The sequence below is a fragment of the Telopea speciosissima genome, chromosome 9 (genome assembly GCF_018873765.1).
Source record: "Telopea speciosissima isolate NSW1024214 ecotype Mountain lineage chromosome 9, Tspe_v1, whole genome shotgun sequence".
NCBI classification, from domain to species: domain Eukaryota; kingdom Viridiplantae; phylum Streptophyta; class Magnoliopsida; order Proteales; family Proteaceae; genus Telopea; species Telopea speciosissima.
In genome coordinates, this window is record NC_057924.1 from 45960034 (window position 1) to 45980264 (window position 20231).

At 38.7% G+C, this 20231-nt stretch overlaps 1 protein-coding gene across 3 annotated transcripts in view; it reads right to left on the reverse strand.

Annotated features, from left to right (window-relative positions):
- The window catches only part of LOC122640453 (ubiquitin carboxyl-terminal hydrolase 25-like), a 73482-nt gene extending 54451 nt beyond the window's left edge, over positions 1 to 19031 (reverse strand). For all 3 annotated transcript variants that reach the window (XR_006329661.1, XM_043833659.1, XM_043833658.1), the window contains exons 1-4: positions 18571 to 19031; positions 17984 to 18494; positions 17820 to 17895; positions 17632 to 17724 (exon numbers count right to left, since the gene is read on the reverse strand). Coding sequence is in view for 2 of the 3 variants with exons in the window: in XM_043833659.1 (XP_043689594.1) it covers positions 17632 to 17724; positions 17820 to 17895; positions 17984 to 18494; positions 18571 to 18742 (852 nt within the window). In the remaining variant the exon portion in view is untranslated. The remainder of the gene's footprint in view (positions 1 to 17631; positions 17725 to 17819; positions 17896 to 17983; positions 18495 to 18570) is intronic.
- Between the last annotated feature and the right edge of the window lie 1200 nt (positions 19032 to 20231).

Below are 20231 nucleotides of genomic sequence, written 5' to 3' on the forward strand. Positions count from 1 at the left end.
TGTTATTTTTCATGAAAGTCTTCCATATTATTCTTCACCACCTCTTCAGAGGGAGAGTTCTAGTGAAGATGTGTTGACTTTTGAGGTTACTCTTGAGGCTCCTCCTCTTTTATCCACTTTGACTACTGCCCAGCCTCCCTTGGCTGTTGTCCAGCCTCTTTTGGCTGCTGCCCAACCCCCTTTGGCTGCTGCCCCTTCATCCGAGGGATATCGTTTACAGGCCATGGAAATTAGTAGTGGTGATGTACCTACTCAGGGGGAGCTGACTCCAGTCCAGAGAACCATTGGTGAATTCCATAAGAGAATAGACAACTTAAAAATTATCACCTATCAAAAAAGATGTTCCAAAAAAGGGTAGCTTCAATCCACTGTAGCACCAATACCCATCCAGTTGCCGACTCAAGATCCAGATCCTTCTCCTCCTAGTAAGACCTCTTCTTCCGACCTACCTATTGCTCATTGCAAAGGTACTAGGACTTGTACTCAGCATCCCATATCTCGGTTTGTTTCTTATAATTCTCTTTCTCCTTCCTTTCGTGCATTTGTATCTTCTCTTTCTTCTATTTTCATTCCTAAAAATTGACAGGAAGCATCTACAGATGGAAAGTGGAAGGCAGCAACGTTAGAAGAAATGAGAGCATTGCAAAAAAAATAATATGTGAGATCTTGTGGCTCTTCCTTCAGGGAAAAAACCAATGGGGTGTAAATGGGTGTTTGTGGTCAAACAAAAGGCAGATGGAACAGTGGATCGATACAAAGCACGTCTGGTTGCAAAGGGCTTTACTCAAACATATGGAGTTAACTACCAGGAGACCTTCACACCAGTAGCAAAACTCAACACTGTAAGAGTATTGTTATCGTGTGCAGTGAATCTTGGATGGGATCTTCAACAATTGGATGTGAAGAATGCCTTCCTCCATAGAGAACTAGAGGAAGAGGTGTATATGGACATTCCACCGGGTTTCTCTGATGGTACCACCAGGGGCAAGCATTGTAAATTGAAGCGTGTTCTCTATGGGTTGAAGCAGTCACCTAGAGCTTGGTTCGGTAGATTTCACAAGGCTATGGTTTTTATGGGATACAAGCAAAGCAATGCTGATCATACCCATAGTACTAAAACTAGCGAAATTTCGATCGAGATATCGAATATTTCGAGTACCTCGACCTGTCCGAAACGAAACGCAAGTCCGAAATGAAAAAATGCAATATTTCGAATATTTCAAAAATTTCGATGAAATTTCGGAAATTTCGGTCATCTCGTTTCGGAAATTTCGGAAATCTCGGTAATTTCGGTCATCTCGTTTCGAAAATTTCGGAAATCTCGGACATTTTTGGCATTTTACACCCATAGAAAAATACCATATTTCGACCGAGATTTCGATGAAATTTCGGTATCTCGGAAATTTCGGTCAGACCGAAACACCGAAACAAAACGAGATTTAGTACCATGATCATACCTTGTTCATCAAACGAGTTGGTGATAAGGTAACCATCCTCATAGTCTATGTTGATGATATTGTAGTGACCGGAAATAATGACGATGAGATCAACACATTAAAGCTCTTCCTTGGCCGTGAGTTTGAAATAAAGGATATGGGAACTCTAAAATATTTTCTAGGGATAGAGGTTGCTCGATCTTCAAAGGACATCTTTCTTTCTCAAAGAAAATATATCCTAGATCTATTGTCTAAGACTGGGCTGTTAGGGTGTCATCCTTTAGATACTCCCATGGAGGCTACTACAAGACTCAAGGAGAAAGAAGGTGAACCTGTTGACAAAGGTCGTTATCAACGATTGGTGGACAAACTGATCTACCTATCTCATACACGACCAGACATAGCCATTGACATGAGTTTGGTAAGCCAGTTTATACATGATCCTTAGTATGGAGGCAGTTCTTCGCATCTTGAGATATTTGAAGTCTGCTCCAAGAAACGGAATATTTTTATCTCCCAATGGCCATCTAAAAGTTGAAGCTTACACTGATGCCGATTGGGCTGGCTCTAATGACAGAAAATCCATTTCTGGATATTGTTCTTTTGTGGGTGGAAACCTTATCACATGGCGTAGCAAAAAGCAGAATGTTGTGGTAAGATCCAGTGTTGAAGCAGAGTTCCGTGCGATCATGGTAAAAGATTTCGCGATATATTGGCGATATATCGAAATATTTCGGATATTTCGAGCCCACCGAGACGAAATGGAAGCTCGAAATGAAAAAGTATCAAAACTCGACGATATTTCGTAGACTCATGAAATATCGTCGAAATACTGTTTTTTGACTTGAAGTGTCAAGTGACACTTGTTTTAAATGCCATATTTCGCAAGTCTCAGTCGATATATCGACTGAGACCTGCTGAATGCTCAAAGTTCTTCATTTTTTGCTCTTCTTCCTATCTTCCAAGCATCATCCAAGCCTTGTTGAAGCTCATTTTTTACGGATTGTCCCCGGAAACACGTTGGAGCTTCATCTAAGCACATCCTCCAAGGGTTTTTCACTATTGAAGGTAAATCCTTTTTATTTTAAACTAAATTTTTTGAAATTACTATGTTCAAGAGTTGTTGGATGATGATGAAATATTTATATGTTAGACACCGGAGGCCGATCTACAACCTCATGGTGTCGAAATTTTTTTTACATATGTTTTTTATATTTTTTATTTTCTGATTTTAAAAATTGACTTATATTTTTTACATATGTATTTTATGACTTATGTCTTATGAGTTTTCATTAGTTTGTTTAAATTTCTTTTATGTCTTTTACTGCCTAATCAATGTCTATTTAACTATTTATACATTAGGGTCGCCGACCGTATACTGTCAATCAACGGTGCAAACCCAAAACACCACTTTGAGTTCTTTTTTTTTTTTTTTTTTTGCAATATTAAGGTTTAAATGTGTTTATTTAGCTTAAATAAGGGTGTCCATGAAGTATCAGCCTTTGATATGGCCAAAAACCCACCGAGATGGACTGCCGAAATATGGCAGAAAAAATGCAGTATTTCGACAAAATTTCAAAAATTTTGGGATATTTCGTATATCTCGGTAAGCTCGAGATACCGATATATCGCGAAATCTTATACTATATGTGCGATGGCACAAGGAATCTGTGAACTTTTGTGGCTTAGAGGATTGTTGCAGGATATTAGTATTGCAGTCCATCTTCCCATGATGCCTAAGCGGCCATTAGCATTACTCATAACCCTGTCCAGCATGATCGTACTAAGCATGTGGAGCTTGACCGACATTTCATCAAGGAGAAGCTCGAAGCCGGACTCATCTATGTTCCCTTTGTGAAGTCCGCTGATCAGTTAGCCGATGTGTTCACTAAGGGTTTCATCCTATTTTAGTCATGTTGGGCATGTATGCCATATATGCATCAACTTGAGGGGGAGTATTTGATTGTATAGGCCAGAATACCCCCACTTTTTACTTCTTTTATTTTGTGTACAGCCATGTCGGCTATGTTAGGGACAATTCTATCCATGTATTTTTTTGACTCTTTATTATAAATACATAGCTTGGGGTCTATCTTAGACTATCCAAGTATTCAGCTCTAATTCTGATCCTGTTAACAATTCTCAAATCTCCACACTTCTTTTTGTAACCCACACTCATAATTTCCTCTTCCCTATAATTATCATACTTGAAATGGTTCATATTGCATCCACTCAAAAAACATTCATTCCATCAATCAATTTTTTCATACTTCACAGCAATAATTTGTATCTAGTAATCACCACATTAAGTTGTATTCAGTAGGATATCAACTCCAGAGAAATTACCACTTCCCGTGATAAAGTTACTTGCTTTATAACCAGGGGCAGGTATCATTCTACTTTCCCATGATCACTTTCTTTATCATCAGTCTCTAAGCCACCCTGGGCAGACAGGGTTTTAACTTTTAATTTATAAATGCTACTTAAAGATGCACGTGTATAAACAAGGATTAAGATTTGATCAAAATTTTATTTTAGAACCCCAAGGGGGTTAGCTCAGTTGGCAAAGATCAACACTTCATAATTAAGAGTCATGAGTTCAACTCTCCTTGGGGCCCTACCTATCCAAAAAAAATTATTTTAGGGTTTTTGCCCTTTTTGAGAAGATAAATATGGAATTAAGCTCAACTATTTTATAAAGAAATAAAAGAATTTAAGGAACTAAGTAGGCTGGCCAGTACTGGTGGAGTAAAACAAGGGAGAAGAAAAAGGTTTTACAGTGCCATTTAAATTTTCATGACACAAAGGGCTGGAATTGATCAAATTCCTAGAATGAAGAACAAGGCCCGAAGCCAATAAGGACATCATTAAGGTTCTAAAAATTAAGGTATAATATCCTGATTTTGGCCTAGGGGTAATTTGGTCTTTTTACCTAATGCAGGATTAGGGGAAGCTGAAATGTAAGAACTCAACCTAGCTGGAGGTGCACACATGCTTGCATGGTAAGTAGTGTGCCCTAGTGTAACACCCTCATTTTGAATTATTCCTTGCCTAAGTGTAGAATTAAGATTTTATTTAAAACATATATAATTTGATTTGAAAAATAATTCATAGTTAGTAACCTAGCCTAGTGCTTAGACATTTAATTCAATTTGTTAGAGGCCCAAGGTTCTACTCTTTAGAGGTGCAATTAAATATTTTATTTTTTTTTATAATTTTATAGGGCTTAGAAGGAGCTTCCACGATTCTAACTTGGGAGGTCTTAGATTTTAGCTATGAAAGTATTATGGATTAATAAGGAAATGTGAGGTGGCAATCTCCAATTGGCTGGAAACTCAATCTTGGAGAAAGAAAATCTTCACAAAATAAAACCCAAAAAAAAAGGAATTTAGCTAAAATTAAACTACCTAATCTAAAATTTTAATTTAAGAATCTTAAGTCAAGATTCTTTTTAAAATATTTTCATTGGAGGAAAAGTAAAGAGATCTAGTTAGAGACTAAATAGAATTCTTCTCATCTCCTTCCCTTTATCATAAATTTGAGAGAGAGAGAGAGAGAGAGAGGAAGAGAAGAAAATTCGTGGACTATAGAGAGGAAGAAAAGAAGAAGAAGAAAAAGAAGAAAGGAGAAGGAGATTCGGACTGTACAAAACCAGCCGCTTGACGTCCAATTTCGACCCTTTTCGAAGCCGAATTGGGAAAATCTTATTTCACGATAAAACGTAGCCTCATCTCTTATCTTCGCAACCCAACCTGAATCAGCCCAAACGGAGATCTGAGCAGAGAGATATCGCTGATTTACTGAAGGTATGTCATTCTGTCAAAAATCTGTGTTTCCCAAATCCTAGTTTGAGCAATACCTTGATGTTGATTTCATCATTACCTTAATCATAGGACTCCATTAAAGTGATTCTGAATTAGGAAGAGATATATCAACATCATTGAAGCATTGATTTGAGGTCACTTATAGAAACCCTAGTTGCTTCGCACAAGGTGAGTAGATCTTCAACCATTATACTTGATATTTTCCTTACATATAAAATTTGTTTTGAAACATTATTTTAAATCTGGAATTTAGTGTTAGATTGAGATTTATCATGTCAAAAATATATTTCATTCATGCTTTTACTCAAATAAATTGTTCACACATGATTGCTTGCAAGGAATGGTGATTTCCTTATGATTTAATTTTCATATGTGTGTGCAGAATTTTTAATAATGTCATGTTTATAGACTAATGAATCAAATGTTTATTTGTTGATAGTATGATGAAGGTCTATGAATGATTCTTCATGATTATAACCTAATGCATGATGTTTTTGGATGATGTATAAAAATCGAATTTTGTTTAAGGTTTACTTTTAATTTTCATTGATGTTATTGTTGGATAAGTGATTGTGAAGATTTTGCCCAATCTTCCCTATTATTGTTCTTCACTTTATGTATTGATATGTTGATGAAAATTACTGTTTTCACACTTTATTTTTATTCTTTTCAATAGCATGTGTTAGGGTGGAATTGGGGAGTTGCTAACCCTAAGTTCCGAACTTGGATGTATAGCTTTAAATTATAAGCAAACCCTTGATTGTTATTTTTGTCGTTTACCTTACTGGCATTGGTGAATATGTTGGGGTAAGGATAAGTTGGCGAGTTTTTGGCCTACGGGCTTACCCTTATTGGAGCTATATGGACTACTAGAAAGAGGGGTGATGATAAAAAACTCTCCAGGAGGGCATTGCTAGTAAAACCTTCGGGGGCTCTGACTCGGTCTGGGGCAAGTTTGGTCACTAGTTTCTCCATTAGTTTCTTAATGTTGAGAGGGGGCAGTGGTGTTGTAGTTGATCATAGTTGGAGTTCATACGCCGCTATCATGAGGGCCTTGATCAGTGTATGGTAACTAGTTCACACTAGTCCATTAGGGAGTGATGTGTTAATTATTTTACGTTCTTTCGATATATCTTTTGTTGATCGTTGTCATATATACTTTTCATTACGGTAGTGGTGATAAGCAAATATGGTTATGATCATTTTGTTTTGTTTTTTTTTCGGATCTATATATACATAATATTGTATGTCTTTACATTTTGTATTACTTGCGCATGTTTTTCACACCTGTATAGTCGTTGTGGATTTACTTGCTAAGCTTTTTCCGAAGTTTACTCTCACCACTTTTCATATGAACAACTTTATGAATGCGAACCTGGATGTGAGGATGTACTAGAGGAGGAAGTCCAAGAGGACGAAGCATTTAGATTAGAAGAGGACAACTACTATTATAAACTTTACACTTTCTTTCAATTTTAGAAGAACTTATAATTTGTTTAAGTTTAATTTAATTTTGGAGATTGTAACCTTTATTTAAGAATTTTAAGTTTAATTTGGAAGTTGTAATAGCTTAGTTTAATTACCCTACTTTAGTTGAAGTCTTAATCTATATATTTTACACATGTGTTTGTGTTTTGGTTCTACTCCGGTTCATATCTCCTTGACATAAACGATTTTGTGGACCATAAATGTCCCTAAACCGCTAGGGTGGTTCTGGGGGCGTTACATAAGGCCTTCAATCTCCACATATGGCCATAGCCATGGTTTGAGGTTTCGCCGAGATCTCGGCATTTGACTCAGTTTTGACAAGGGTTGAGACGAGATGGGGTGCGAAATAGGGAGAATGCATTTTCTCGGCCGAAATTTCGGCATCTCCGTGAAATTTCGGTACGAAATTTCGTTTCAGCCGAAACTGGTACAAAGGCACCTTATAAAGGGTCTCATTTCAACGAGACAAGTTGAAATCTCGTAAGCTCTTGGTGAGTTTCTACTGTTCTCCCCCAAAAAACCCCCCAAATGCTCAATTTTTGACCAAAAACCCACAAATCTTGCTTGTATCCACTAAATTTGTTGTTAAACAACAACATTTGAGGAGATTTACCGCACATCAACATCATTTGGAGGACATTTCAAGTTAAAGGTAATACACTATTCCCCAAAAGTGTTTTTTGCAAATAAAAAAATATGATGTATACTTGCTTATTGTTGTTCAATAGTTTATATGTTGAACATGCTTTCCTGATCTATGACTTCATGGACTGAGTTTGTTTTTTCAGTTTTAAAATGTTTTTTAGTTTTCTGCAAAAATAAAATGATTTTCTTGCAAAAATAGTTTAAAAAAAAAAAAAAAAGGTTTATACAAACTGTTTGGAGGCCACCTATATATATGTTGGACACCATTTGTCGATCTACGGCCTCACGGTGTCCTTTCTTTCAGTCTTCAAATTATTTATTATAATTTCTGTAATTTTCAAATTGTTTTAAATAATCACAGTAAATTATGAAAAATAGGGGGACAATTCTGTTTAGTCTTTAGTTTGAAAATTCTTTAAAATTACTGAAAGCATTGTTGATGTATTTCACATTGCAAATGATCTCATTCCATTATATGTTTTCATAAATTATGATATTATTCTTTCTAAAAGAAATTATAAATTTTATAATTTTTTAAGAAAAAATACAAGAGCTAGGGGAAAATAGGAATTAGCTATATGGTAGTTTTAGAGTTTGAAATGCTGTTGAATAGCTAATAATGTATGCTTTTTTATATGTAACAGTGTAAAAAAGTGTAAGATTGTTGCACAATGGCTGAAGGTGGACAGAGAGATAGCATGCAACCATGGAGAACCTGTAGGAAATGACAAGAAAAAGTCAAGGTCTAGGTATTGTCTGAAGGTGCTAAATTCTGGAGGGCTACTAGATTGAAGCAGCATTTGTCTGGTGGTTACTGTGATGTGGCCAAATTCTGCCAAGTTCCTTATGAGGTGCAGCAGGCCATGTCTAAACACTTAAAGGGAGGAAGACTAAATAGGGTAGAAAAGCAAAGGGCAGAAGAAGAGTTTGATGAGGCAGTCTTAGAGCGACACGCACGAGCAGGAGCTGCATCTGATTACTCTGACAGTGATTACAGGCCTGAGTATTTTGAAACACAGTCAGAGTCTATGGAGTTCCAGCAGGCCAGGAGAGAGCTGACTCTCACATCAGATGGAGAGGGTTAGTGCAGCAGAGATGGGGAAAGGAGTGGGTGGCTCTGGTTCTATAAAAGTTGAATCAGATGTAATACCAGCTGGGTAGAGGAGGAAGAAGCAAATGCAGTAGGATTTGCCATTCAGGAGATCCCAGAGTGTGAGGGCACTGGCACTCCCATCCCCAGATGATGATCCCATTGTGGTTCTTCAGCAGGATCCTACAGTATACAGGCACCAGGAGACCAGACAGAGAACTATAAAGCAAGCCTGGGGTAATATGAAATCAAAACTTGGTGATGTTGTTTCCAAGTTCTTATTCTTTCTTTCACAGCATACCAGCTAATGCTGCTCAGGGAACATACTACCAGGCCATGCTTGACATTACAGGGAGGGCTGGCCCAGGAGTGAAAGGGCCCACTCCATGGGAATTGATGAATGTCTATTTGCCCCAACAAAAGAAAGAGCTTGATGAGTATATAAACACATTGAAGCCTCAATGGGGGACATATGGAGCTTGATGAGCTTGCCAACATTTTTCAGATTGACTCAGATGATGGTGAGGATCTCCTATACCAGTGGGTGAAGGATCGAGGTGAGCCTGTTATGGATCAAGCTGGGGGTAGGCCCGACCCGGAGATAGCTAGTCAAATGGGTACCGATGTAGACGAGTATATGCCATCTCCCGAGGGCCGTGTGCATTCACAGACAATGCAACCTTTTGAGTCTCAAGCTTGTAGGGATGATGAGGACCCCGAGTGGTCGCATTCCAGTGATGGTAGTGATGGCAGTGATGGTGATGATGATGATGCTGATGCTGATGGTGATGGGGGGTTGCACAAGAGGTACCAGTACCATCTTAAGCCAGTGCCAGAGCTGGTGCGCTTTACAGGCAAGACTCAATATACTCATGCCACACAAGATGATGACCACGGTGCACGTGCTTACACACGTGCAGGGACTGCAGGCTACTCAAGAGGCCCACGTCGCGTATTCGTACCACCACCTGAGCAGTAGGATGATACACTGGAGTCCATGGACATCAGTGTCAAGAGCTTGACTGATAGTCTCAAAGGTATAGTATGGAGGGCATAGTTGTCAAGGCATCGCCTAGGCTTCCAGGCGCCTTGGTAGCCTTGATTTTCGACCCTCTCCAATGCCTTGGGTCACCTAGACGTCGTGACACCTATGATGGAGGTGGGGAGCAGTGACATACACCATCATATGGATATAGGCCATATGGCACGAGTAGCACCGGTTCCGACTATAGTCACTATACTAGTTATTGTCAGTGCGGAGATGTTGGCGCTTCATCAGCATTACCATGTGTCTCTGAGTATGAGGGTCAGTCACACACCGAGTCAGGTTTTGTGGACAGCAACTTCGGGTTCCCACTTCCCAACGCCATAGTTGTCACGGCGATCCAAGTCGGTGGAGGGCTGTCACGTCGATATATTGACATGTCGCCCGCCATGGCGTTGCCATGGCGAGCATGTCGACCATGTTTTATTTTTTATTTTCACTATTTTTAATGTGTTAATAGATGTATACTCAAACCATGTTTTATTTTTTCTCTATTGTTTCTCAAGTTTTAAGAAGAAAATTCAGAAATCGAAGAAGAAATCGAAGACAGGAAGAAGAAATCAAAGAGGGTCGCCATGCAACCCTCTCCAGCGCCAGGACGCCATGGCGACGCCATGACAACTATGCCCAGCGCCCCAGCCATACATGCCGGTTCCAATTCCACATGCACCATCCAGTAGTAGTGGCTCTCGCTCGAGTTTTGCATGGTGCAGAGATATATACCTAGGTTAGGGTACCTCGAGTACATTGACGATTCCATCTATAGGTCTGTCATGGACGACTTCGAGGGTTTCTTCCGCTATACTATGATATGGCCAGCTTTTGTGATTCAGTCGGAGGCAATTCAGCATCAGCAACATTCTAGTGGTTTTGATCCAGCCCGGCACTCATTCCAATACCACGTGACTCAATAACATTGTTGCTTGTATTGTTCACTCTTAGTCTTATATGTGTCACTCTTTGTAACAAATAATGTTTAATGATGATTTATTTAATGGTTTATAATTTCATGTCTTTTCATTCCTAATGCTTATTTAGGTTTTTTTACTTGAATTATATGTATTCTAATACTAAAGATTGTATGAGATAGGTCATATCACTGTATATATACAGCGTAGACTACCAACCATAGGTCAAAAGTCAAACATCCATTTGGAGTTAGTTTTAAAAAATTTAAGGGTTCTATTATGTTTATAGGGCCTAAAATAGGCTATCTTACAACTTTCATGGCCTGATTAGGTCATGTGGCCACCGAAACTAGGGGCCGGAAGAAAAAAAATGCACCAACTCAGCCAAGATTTCGGATCTCGGCCAAGACAACTCAGTTTCGAGCCTGACCGAAACCAGGTCGAAAAACCGAGACCTCGAACTTTGCCCATAGTGTAGAGAATGCACCAACACAAAAGGAAAAATAATAATAGCAATAATAGTAGAATCTACCTTACCAAGATTTAGTATAACAAAATTTGATTAAAGGCGGTCTTAGAGCTAAACCTATTACAGAGAGAATCTGAACAGTTAAATATAATGGATAATAGATTCAATAATGAAAGCCTTCATGGAATGCGAAACTTTTTTTTTGTGGGGGGGGGGGGGGCAGGGGGTGGGAAGGAGGCCTAGGTCATAGTTACAATGTTGCAAAGCCCTTTGACTGTTGACTTGTCAACGGAGTGCCAGTCCAACAGCTGGAACAGCAGATTGGACAGGTTAATCCAGACAGGCAACCCAAAGACCTAATAGATGTTGGTTATTGCGTCTAAAATGTATTATAAGCACCATAACTTGAACCCAAGACCTAACACTGGACTTAAAAGCCTCCATCACACCGTTAATATAATCATCCTCTATCTACATTTCAATTTCCTGTTGAGATCCCCAGGCCGGAACAATTCAACGGCCATTCGATTTTCGAACATGCTGAGCTACATCATTGTATCGAATGTACCAGTACAGAATTCTTCTATATTAAGTTTGACATCAAAATTAATTTTGGGATAATACAAAGGAAGGGTCTGCCACACATGTACTACCTTTCATTTTACAACACACTTCACAAAGAATCTTTTCCACTCTACAGAACAAATTTTTAAACTCTTGATGGAAATTTATTCAAGAAAGTTTGGGGTGTCAATGGCCGTTTGATACCAATTTAATACCGACCATTGTGACAAACTTGAAAGCAAATAAGCAATGGGAATGAAATAGCTAAAGCAGCACCTAGGATAGGTTGTCGATAGGAAAATACAACTTCGACCAGGAAAAAGATTCAAAGCTAGGGTTCTAATCCATATGCAAAATTGAAGTTTCAAAATCAAACAAAGTATATATATATATATAGATATATATATATAAGGAAATACATAATTAAATCAAAGAATAATCTGAATCAATTCAACTAATTTTGGAATTTTGTAGGAGTTTCTGTTCCTTAAGAAAGGGAGTTAAGAGTCCTAAAGTAATTAGGAACTTTCAATTTTTCCTGTACACAAGTCTACATAAGGATGTCACCCTTACAGTTTTGTGGGATTAATGGAGTGGTTTTATGGAATTATGGAGAAGGAAACAGGTCTCTTATCCTATCGTTTGATGGGAAAACTCTGATCTGTTTGAGGCAAACAAAATTCTCAGTATCTTCTTCTCCTTCTCCTGCATCAAAATTACTATTCACAGGTACTGTACAGCCCCACAACAGCATCTGATTCTTATTTTCCCCCTAGTTTCTAATATTTTTGAGAACCCATTCAATTCTAATGTGAAAATGTCCTCCCTGCCACCTTTATTTGTAGTTCAGCCCTGAAACCTAAAACCCAAAACCCTACACTGTCCTACATCAGTTACTTTAGAAGCTCCTTCTATTTATTTTTTATTTTTTTATTAATTCTTAGTTTCTATTTTCAGGTCATAGTACTAGTGATGCAGATTCATCATCAAATAGGGCTTGTTTCATTGGGAATAAGTCTAGGGTTGGGTTACATACATGTTGGGCCTTTGATCCCAAGGGTTTTCTATGTAATAGGCCACTTTAATGAGCCTAAACTAGGGGTATATAGGTTGCATACGGGATTAGCCCAATACTTAGTCTTATTTTTGTGTTTTTAATTGAACCGGTTTAAATTGGTTGCATCCAATTGGTTCAATTGGTCTAATTTAAGTTAAGTGATCCTATTGGCTAAGAGGTTCTTATATCCTATTGGCTAGTAGGGAATCTTCTTTTATTTTAAGTAGGTTAAGTTGTTTTTAAGTCATTAGAACTCTATTTTGAGTCTATGTTAGTTTCCTAGTCAGTTTAAGTTAGCTAATAGGTTAAGGATTGGGTTAGGCCATTCCTTTTTAGTGTCTAAATCTAATTTTGAGTCTTTTATATAAGGTTCTAAGGGGGCCATGTATTGATACGAATTTGATTAATAAAAATTAGCTTTATGATTGCTGCCTTTGTTGCTGCCTTTGCTCCATCGTGAGTGTGCCTTGTGAGTAATATCAAGGTTGAAAGGATTGGTGGATCTCCAATCGACTCCTTGCATCGTGAAGATCGGGAGGGCTGCTACTTATCTCCTTGCATCGTGAAGATCGGGAGACCCCATTGTTCATCTTCTAAGCTGCTACCATTGAAAACCTGCAACAAGTAAGAAATTCTGCAACTATTCTTCTTCCTTCTAGAAGGTCACATACAAGGTGATTTTTTAGATCTACCAAACCAGCCATCCAATTGAACTCAGATTTTCACCATACCTCTATTAACCCTAATTTGGGAAGTGATTCAAATTTGACCTAATTCCTGTGGCCTGATTTGAATATATTCTCATATTTCCCATTCTGCCCCTACCTCCATTAAAACTCAAGTTTCACCCATTCGGATGACCTGTTCAGATTGATCCTAGTTGAACTGGCTCCTAGTAGGTCTCCTACCTATCTAGGACTACATTAAAGGGACTATTCCTACCTAGGACTACATTAATTGGTATCAGAGCCATGGATGTATATGGCATTCCAGTTCTGCCACCTCCACCAAATGAACAAGGTTTATTTGCCCTACCCTCATATGATATTGATGATGGGGCTGATTACTATGAAGACTTCGGTGAAGATTATGAAGATACCCGAGGAGTACAGAGTACATGTTGTAGTACGTATATTGATGGTTGAAACTGAAGGTGAAGATTGGCGACATAGCTGCATATTCTATACTCGTATGAAGGCTGGAGAACGCACTGCTCAGATTATTGTTGATAGTGGCAGTTGTGTTAATGTGGTTTCTAAAAGATATGTGCAGAAGGCCAATCTGAAGCGTGAAAAGCATCCTCTACCTTACAAGGTTGCTCTGCTGAATGGCAACAAATTAGAGGTAAATGAAAGGTGTAATGTTCCTTTACAACTCCAACACTATGCTGAAGAGGTTTGGTGCGACATCATCCCAATGCAAATGACTGATGTGTTATTGGGAAGACCCTGGTTATACGACAACGATGTTGCTATTTATGGAAGAAAAAATCAGTGTGTGTTTCAACACAAGGAACAACAGATCATTCTAAATCCTCTTAATCTATCCTCCGAGATGCGCAAACGACAAATTATGCACACCAACCAAAAGGGGACAGATTGTGAGAGTAAAGTCTTAGCTGTACCACAGAAGGAATTTGAGCAAACCAGCCATGATTCAGGTCTGATCCTAGAGGTGGTTACACAACAAGTTGCTGCCCAGCCTGAGGCCAAGTTAGCACAGCCCATCAAGGAGTTATTGCATGATTTTTCTGATGTAGTGTCAAAGGAGCTGCCAAACGAGTTACCCCCACTGAGAAATATTCAGCATGTAATTGATTTGGTGCCTGGTTCTACTTTACCAAATTTGCCAGCCTACAGAATGAATCCTACAGAGCATGATGAACTCAAGAAGCATGTCGGAGAGCTGCTCCAAAAGGGTTTCATTCAAGAGAGCCTAAGTCCTTATGCTGATACAGGGAAATGAAGAGGTGATTCCACAGGAGAACAATGACCTTCAAGATGTTGTTCTTGAAGAGGTGGAGCGTGTGTCTCAAGCATTAGATGAGAAGGTTACTAACACTGAAGACTCTATGGACAAGACATTTACAGTTGCTGTTGATTTAGAAAAGGAACACATAGAGTTTGTTATGCCACCATGGTTCTTCGAAGAGAAAGCTCCACGCCTTGAAGATTTTATTCTTAATGTCCCTGCCTCACCAGAATTTTGTTTGGGAATGGTTAAAGCTGCTACTCACAAGTTGTTTCCCCCTCATCACTGCAAAATTCGAGGACGAATTTTTTCAAGCAGGGGAGAGTTGATGCAGATTTATTACCTAACTGGGCTTCTTTTATTAGGAATAAGTCTAGGGTTGGGTTACATACATGTTGGGCCTTTGATCCCATGGGTTTTTAATGTAATAGGTCACTTTTATGGGCCTAAATATGGGTATATAGGTTGCATACGGGATTAGCCCAATACTTAGTTTATTTTTATGTTTTTTTAATTGAACCGGTTCAAATTGGTTGCATCCAATTGGTTCAATTTAAGTAATCATGTGACCTGGTTAAGTGGTCATGTGATGTAAGTTGGGCTGGATTAGGACTCTATAAGTCCAGCCATGTTTTGAGTCTATTTCTTTTAGTATTTTAGTTTCCTAGTTAGTTTAAGTTGCCTAATAGGTTTAGGATTGGGTTAGGCCATTCCTTTTTAGTGTCTAAGTCAATTTTTGAGTCTTCTATATAAGTTTGTAAGGGAGGCCAGCATTGAATACGAATTTGATTAATAAAAATTAGCTTTATGCCTGCTGCCATTGCTGCTGCTCTTGTGAGTGTATATCCTTGTGGATCTCAAGGTGGAAGGGATTGGTGGATCTCCAATCGACTCCTTGCATTGTGAAGATCGGGAGGGTTGCTAGTTATCTCCTTGCATTGTGAAGATCGGGAGACCCCATTGTTCATCTTCAAAGTTGCTGCTATTGAAGACCTGTAACAATTAAGAAATTCTGCAACTATTCTTCTTCCTTCTGGAAGGTCACATACAAGATGATTTTCGTGAGAATTCTGCCCAGCCAAATCTAACCATTTGAATCTGTTAAAAATTTGATCAAGTCTTCCTCAAACCCTAAGAGAGACTCGATTCAAATTTCAGCACCATCCACCCAGCCGATTGTCTGGAATTACAGTTTTACCCCTCTCTCCTACTTCTACTAGGGAACCTCCATAACTCCAAATCTGTCCATCAGTTTCAAACCAAACTTTCAGCATACATCCCTTACATCATTGTTGACACTCGATCCAAGTTTCAGCCCCAAACTCCCACTCTAACCCCTTCATCTCCTTGCGCCATTAAAACCCAAACCCAAAACCCTAAAATTCAATTCTGCCCAAAATTACAGAATTTCAAAACTCATCCAAATCCTAACCTTTTTATACCATATTGACCCCCTAGACCTGCCCATTAATACCCTATAAACCCCTTTCCCAATATCCAACCCAAACCCTAGGAATTGACCTAAATCCTAGTGCTGTCCATTCGAACCAGCAGCCCCTTTTGTTATTTGATCCTGTTGTTTGGCTCCTAGTAGGTCTCCTACCTATCTAGGACTACATTAATTCCTACTATGTTAGTCTAGTTTGATCCATATCCCTATTATTAGCTGGGCCATTAACTGCTGCATATAATTTCCTGCATCAATGAATAAATCTGTTGAGGCTTGATGTCTAGTATTCTGTAGTTTGGGTTGTCAGCAAAAGCCTGTAGATCTGTTGAGGAAAATTTTTAGGTGTTACATGGGAGTAACTAGGGAAATTTGAATTCTCTTTGTTTTCCCTTTAAATTGCTAGCGACAGGGGTTATTAGGGTTATAGGAATTCTTTGTAAACACAGAGAGACGTGAGGAAGAGAGCTTGTAACACTTTTCTCCATTGCTAGTGAAACTGCTCTCATCTCTCCATGGATGTAAGCACCTTTCTGAACCACGTATATCTTTGTGTTGTGGTTGTTAAGTTGCTCTTTCCGTTTGTTTTCTGCATCATGTATAGGTTTTCGTTTCTACACAAATCACTAACTTTTAAGTGCTATCAATGAAGTTGAGGTTCTCTAAAGAGTATCTAAGGAGTTAGCAGACGAAGCTTTTATGGATATAGGTTGTAAAGCAGGTCGCTCTAGTATTTTCAATAACTAATACCAATTATTAGCTAATAAAAGAAAGGAGATAAAAAAAAAAAAAAAAATCAGCAGCTCCTTATGCTCCTGCATTATAGCCTCTAAAGCAGGTTTTTATTCCATAGAATACTCTCATATTGATCACTTTTAGCAATGCCAGTAAAAGCTAGGGAGCTATTTTCTAAATACTTTTCCACTTTGAAGTGGGATGTCCATGATACAGAGAACTCCTTTTCTTATCAATAGTTTCACATTCTTTTACCAAACAAAAACTAAATGGATTCCAAACCAGGGCCACAAATAGAATGGAAGATTAATAGACAAATGCTCAAAAGCAAGCTTCGAAGCTCAAATACAGAGTATAAGACTCATCAGTTTTGGAATAACCGCCCATATTTGAATTTTCTGATACCATAACTGCCCTAATCATTTTGGCTAAATAGACCTAGATCTGAATAATTAAACTATTATGTGACCACAACACGAACATCCAGTTATTGAAAAAGGACCAGGAACATCCAGTCCCATGGATCTGATACACTGAAATTTGAAGGGGGCTCAAGTATCATTATTTGTCGGTTTCATCACTCCTACAGGGATCCCTGAAGGTAAACTGATTTACTCAAGTAGGCCCACACTTTCTTATTCAGGTTGAAAATTATGGTCATTCCATCCCCCAATATGGGCAAATAATTAGGCGGAGAAACATATTATAAGCAAACTCAACAAGTTGAGCTACCTCCACAACTGCGGGAGTACTGAGGATTCTTCTTTTGTCTTAAAAATATTTTCAATTTAGAGTTATTAAAACCCAAAATAAAAATGCATCAAAGTCACTCCATGCCATACAAATCTGTGAGGACAAAACCAAATCAAAATAAATAAATAAATAAAGTGACGAATCCAAAATAACCAACCAACGAAGTAGAAAAGCATCTATTTTTATTGATTAAGAATACCTGACTTGCTTTACGCATGTAGCTTGAGAGCACCAAATCTTCCTCGAAGGAAATGGAACGATCAATCTTTCCACCAAGTATACCCTCAAATCTCTGCAATCAAAATAAAAAATGTCAATTAAAGCCAACAAGAAGAGCAGCAGGGCAAAACCAGTGGCCATAATAATAATAGGTAACAGTGCCTATACCTTGAGTTGGATTACAAGGACGTTAGGCGCTTTGAGAATAGACATCTGCTTTCTGGCTGTCACCAATTTTTTGCATCTGTCAATGCATGAGTTGTCATGAGCTTGCCAAGAGATTCAACAAGCAAGTGGAATAACATAAATTACACAAACCCTCAATCACTTACTTCTCACATTTATATTTATTGCTACCATCCAAGACCTCCGGCTGGAAGAACCGTTGCATAGCATCCTTGAGGGAATTACTTTGGAGCAAGTCCAAACTGATATCCATGATCTCATCAGTCTTATTAGACTCCGTCCCACATGAGAGACACTTCACCTGACTCTGCAAGGCACCACCAAAGATCTCCTTAACAATGGTGTCGCCACCACAGCCGCTGACACCACCACCATTACTAGCACCATTGCAAGACTCGTTCCCCTTTCGACATTGCTGCTGTTGAAGCTTCTTAAGACGAAGACAGGTGTTGTGACAGGCATCAATAACATAGCGAAGGAACTCATGTGCGTCCTCTTGCCTCCCCAACCGAAAGTGCTCGGCAAAAATCCTAAGACAACTTTGGATCTTGCTAGGAGCATCAAGAGGAAGGTCGATGCTTAGCGACCGTACTATCCTCTTCTCTAATATGCAGAAGGGACAATCTCGCTTCCGGTCCGCCTCCGAGGTCGAATCACCTGTAAATTCATTCATAACCAAATCAATTGGACAGTAAACTACAGAAAGATAAGGAACGAAGGGAAAGAGATATACAGAGAGAGGAGTGTTGATTCTTGAGACAGAAATTGGCGAGGGGAGGGGTGTAGGTCAAGCACTGGAGGACGCTATTGAGGTAACAAGTATTTCCAAGATTCTTTAACCCTAGTGGAGGACCATTCTTTCTCCTGTGATGGGGATTCGATTGCCAAGTCATTTGCAAGGCCATTAACGAGCTTCTTCTGCTGCTGCAACATCGCAGGCTGTCCACCAACACAACGATCGCATAATCAATCGTTCCTTCCTTCTCTGTAACACTTCCGCAAATCTCTTCTCCTCGTTTCGTTGGCCTCGAAGCTTGGAATTGTTCCAAGTTGGAACTTTTGAGAGAGAGAAGAGAGAGAGTAGTTGGCGGTAACAAGGTGGCGATTGAAATCTCCCCCAAGTGGAGAATCGAGTCCGTCACTTCATCTGTGTTTTGCTGTTAATTCTTTATCCCAAGACACGGGTGAGGGAGGGAGGGGTAATTGGGAATTTAGGGAGAAAGAGACTAGTCGCTGCAGGCAGTTCCCCCTATATTTGTTAAAGAGTCTCCAACTCTAGGCGCCTCGCTTGCCAGTGGTGGTTGTGTCGGGGGAAATGGTGGGCCTAAGCCCTGACTTGTCATTCAGTTATTCATTCATTCATTCACTTATTATGTCAGAGACTCAATGATGGGGCTGACCTCTAGCCCAATGGATTACTTCAATAGGCCCATTATTTGTTAGATTCTACACTCACTTTAGGTCCGGTTTGGTTGCAAGTAGGGATGTAAACGGATCAGCTATATCTGTATCCGATTAGTTTTTGGGCGGATTCGAATAGTGCTAAACGGATACGGACACGGATACGGATTGAATATTTTATCCACATGTAAATATAGCTTTTCGGATAACTATAACATATCCGTATCCGCATCCATTTAACTTTCGGACAGATTCGGATAGTGCTAGACGGATACGGACACAAATACGAAAACGGATTTCGATTATTTATTTACACCTCTAATTGCAAGAGAGCCAAAGAGAAGCAGAAGGGAAAGGGAATTTTTTCAAACTTTAAAATGAAATCTTTATAATATCATGTAAAAATTAAGTAGATTTCTTGTCATATTTAGGGATGATAATTTTTATTTTTAAATTATTTTTTTTGGCAATTTGGCATATCAAGATCTTTTGTAGTCTCTAGAAAAACTTGTTCATACTTGGGTTTGTTTCTTAGGATTTTATTTCACTTATTCTTTTTCTACTGTTCATCTCAATGTCTTCTTTGAGTTTCAATCTCTTGGAAAACTTTGTATACATAAGAGTTCAATTTGTTTTTTAGGGTAAATTATATCTGAAGTGCCCTATTTTTGAAAAAGGAACATATGGGGTGCCTTAAGTTTGAAAATGAATGTTTGGGGTTCCAAAACAAGTTTAAAACTACTCTAACTTAACTAATGAGTTTAGAATATTTCTAATTTCTAATTTTGCCCATTGTTAGAAATCAACTCTCATTTGAATTACACTATCTTCGATCCTTTTACCATCCTCAAGCAGTCACCCTCCCCAGCTCCTAGCCTGATCATTTGACATGACCAATTGTCTGGCTAATCAAACCTATTGGAAATCAATGAACTTAACGGAGCCCGGCGGAATACTTTATTTCCTCTTATTTTAAATGATAAAGGCAAAATT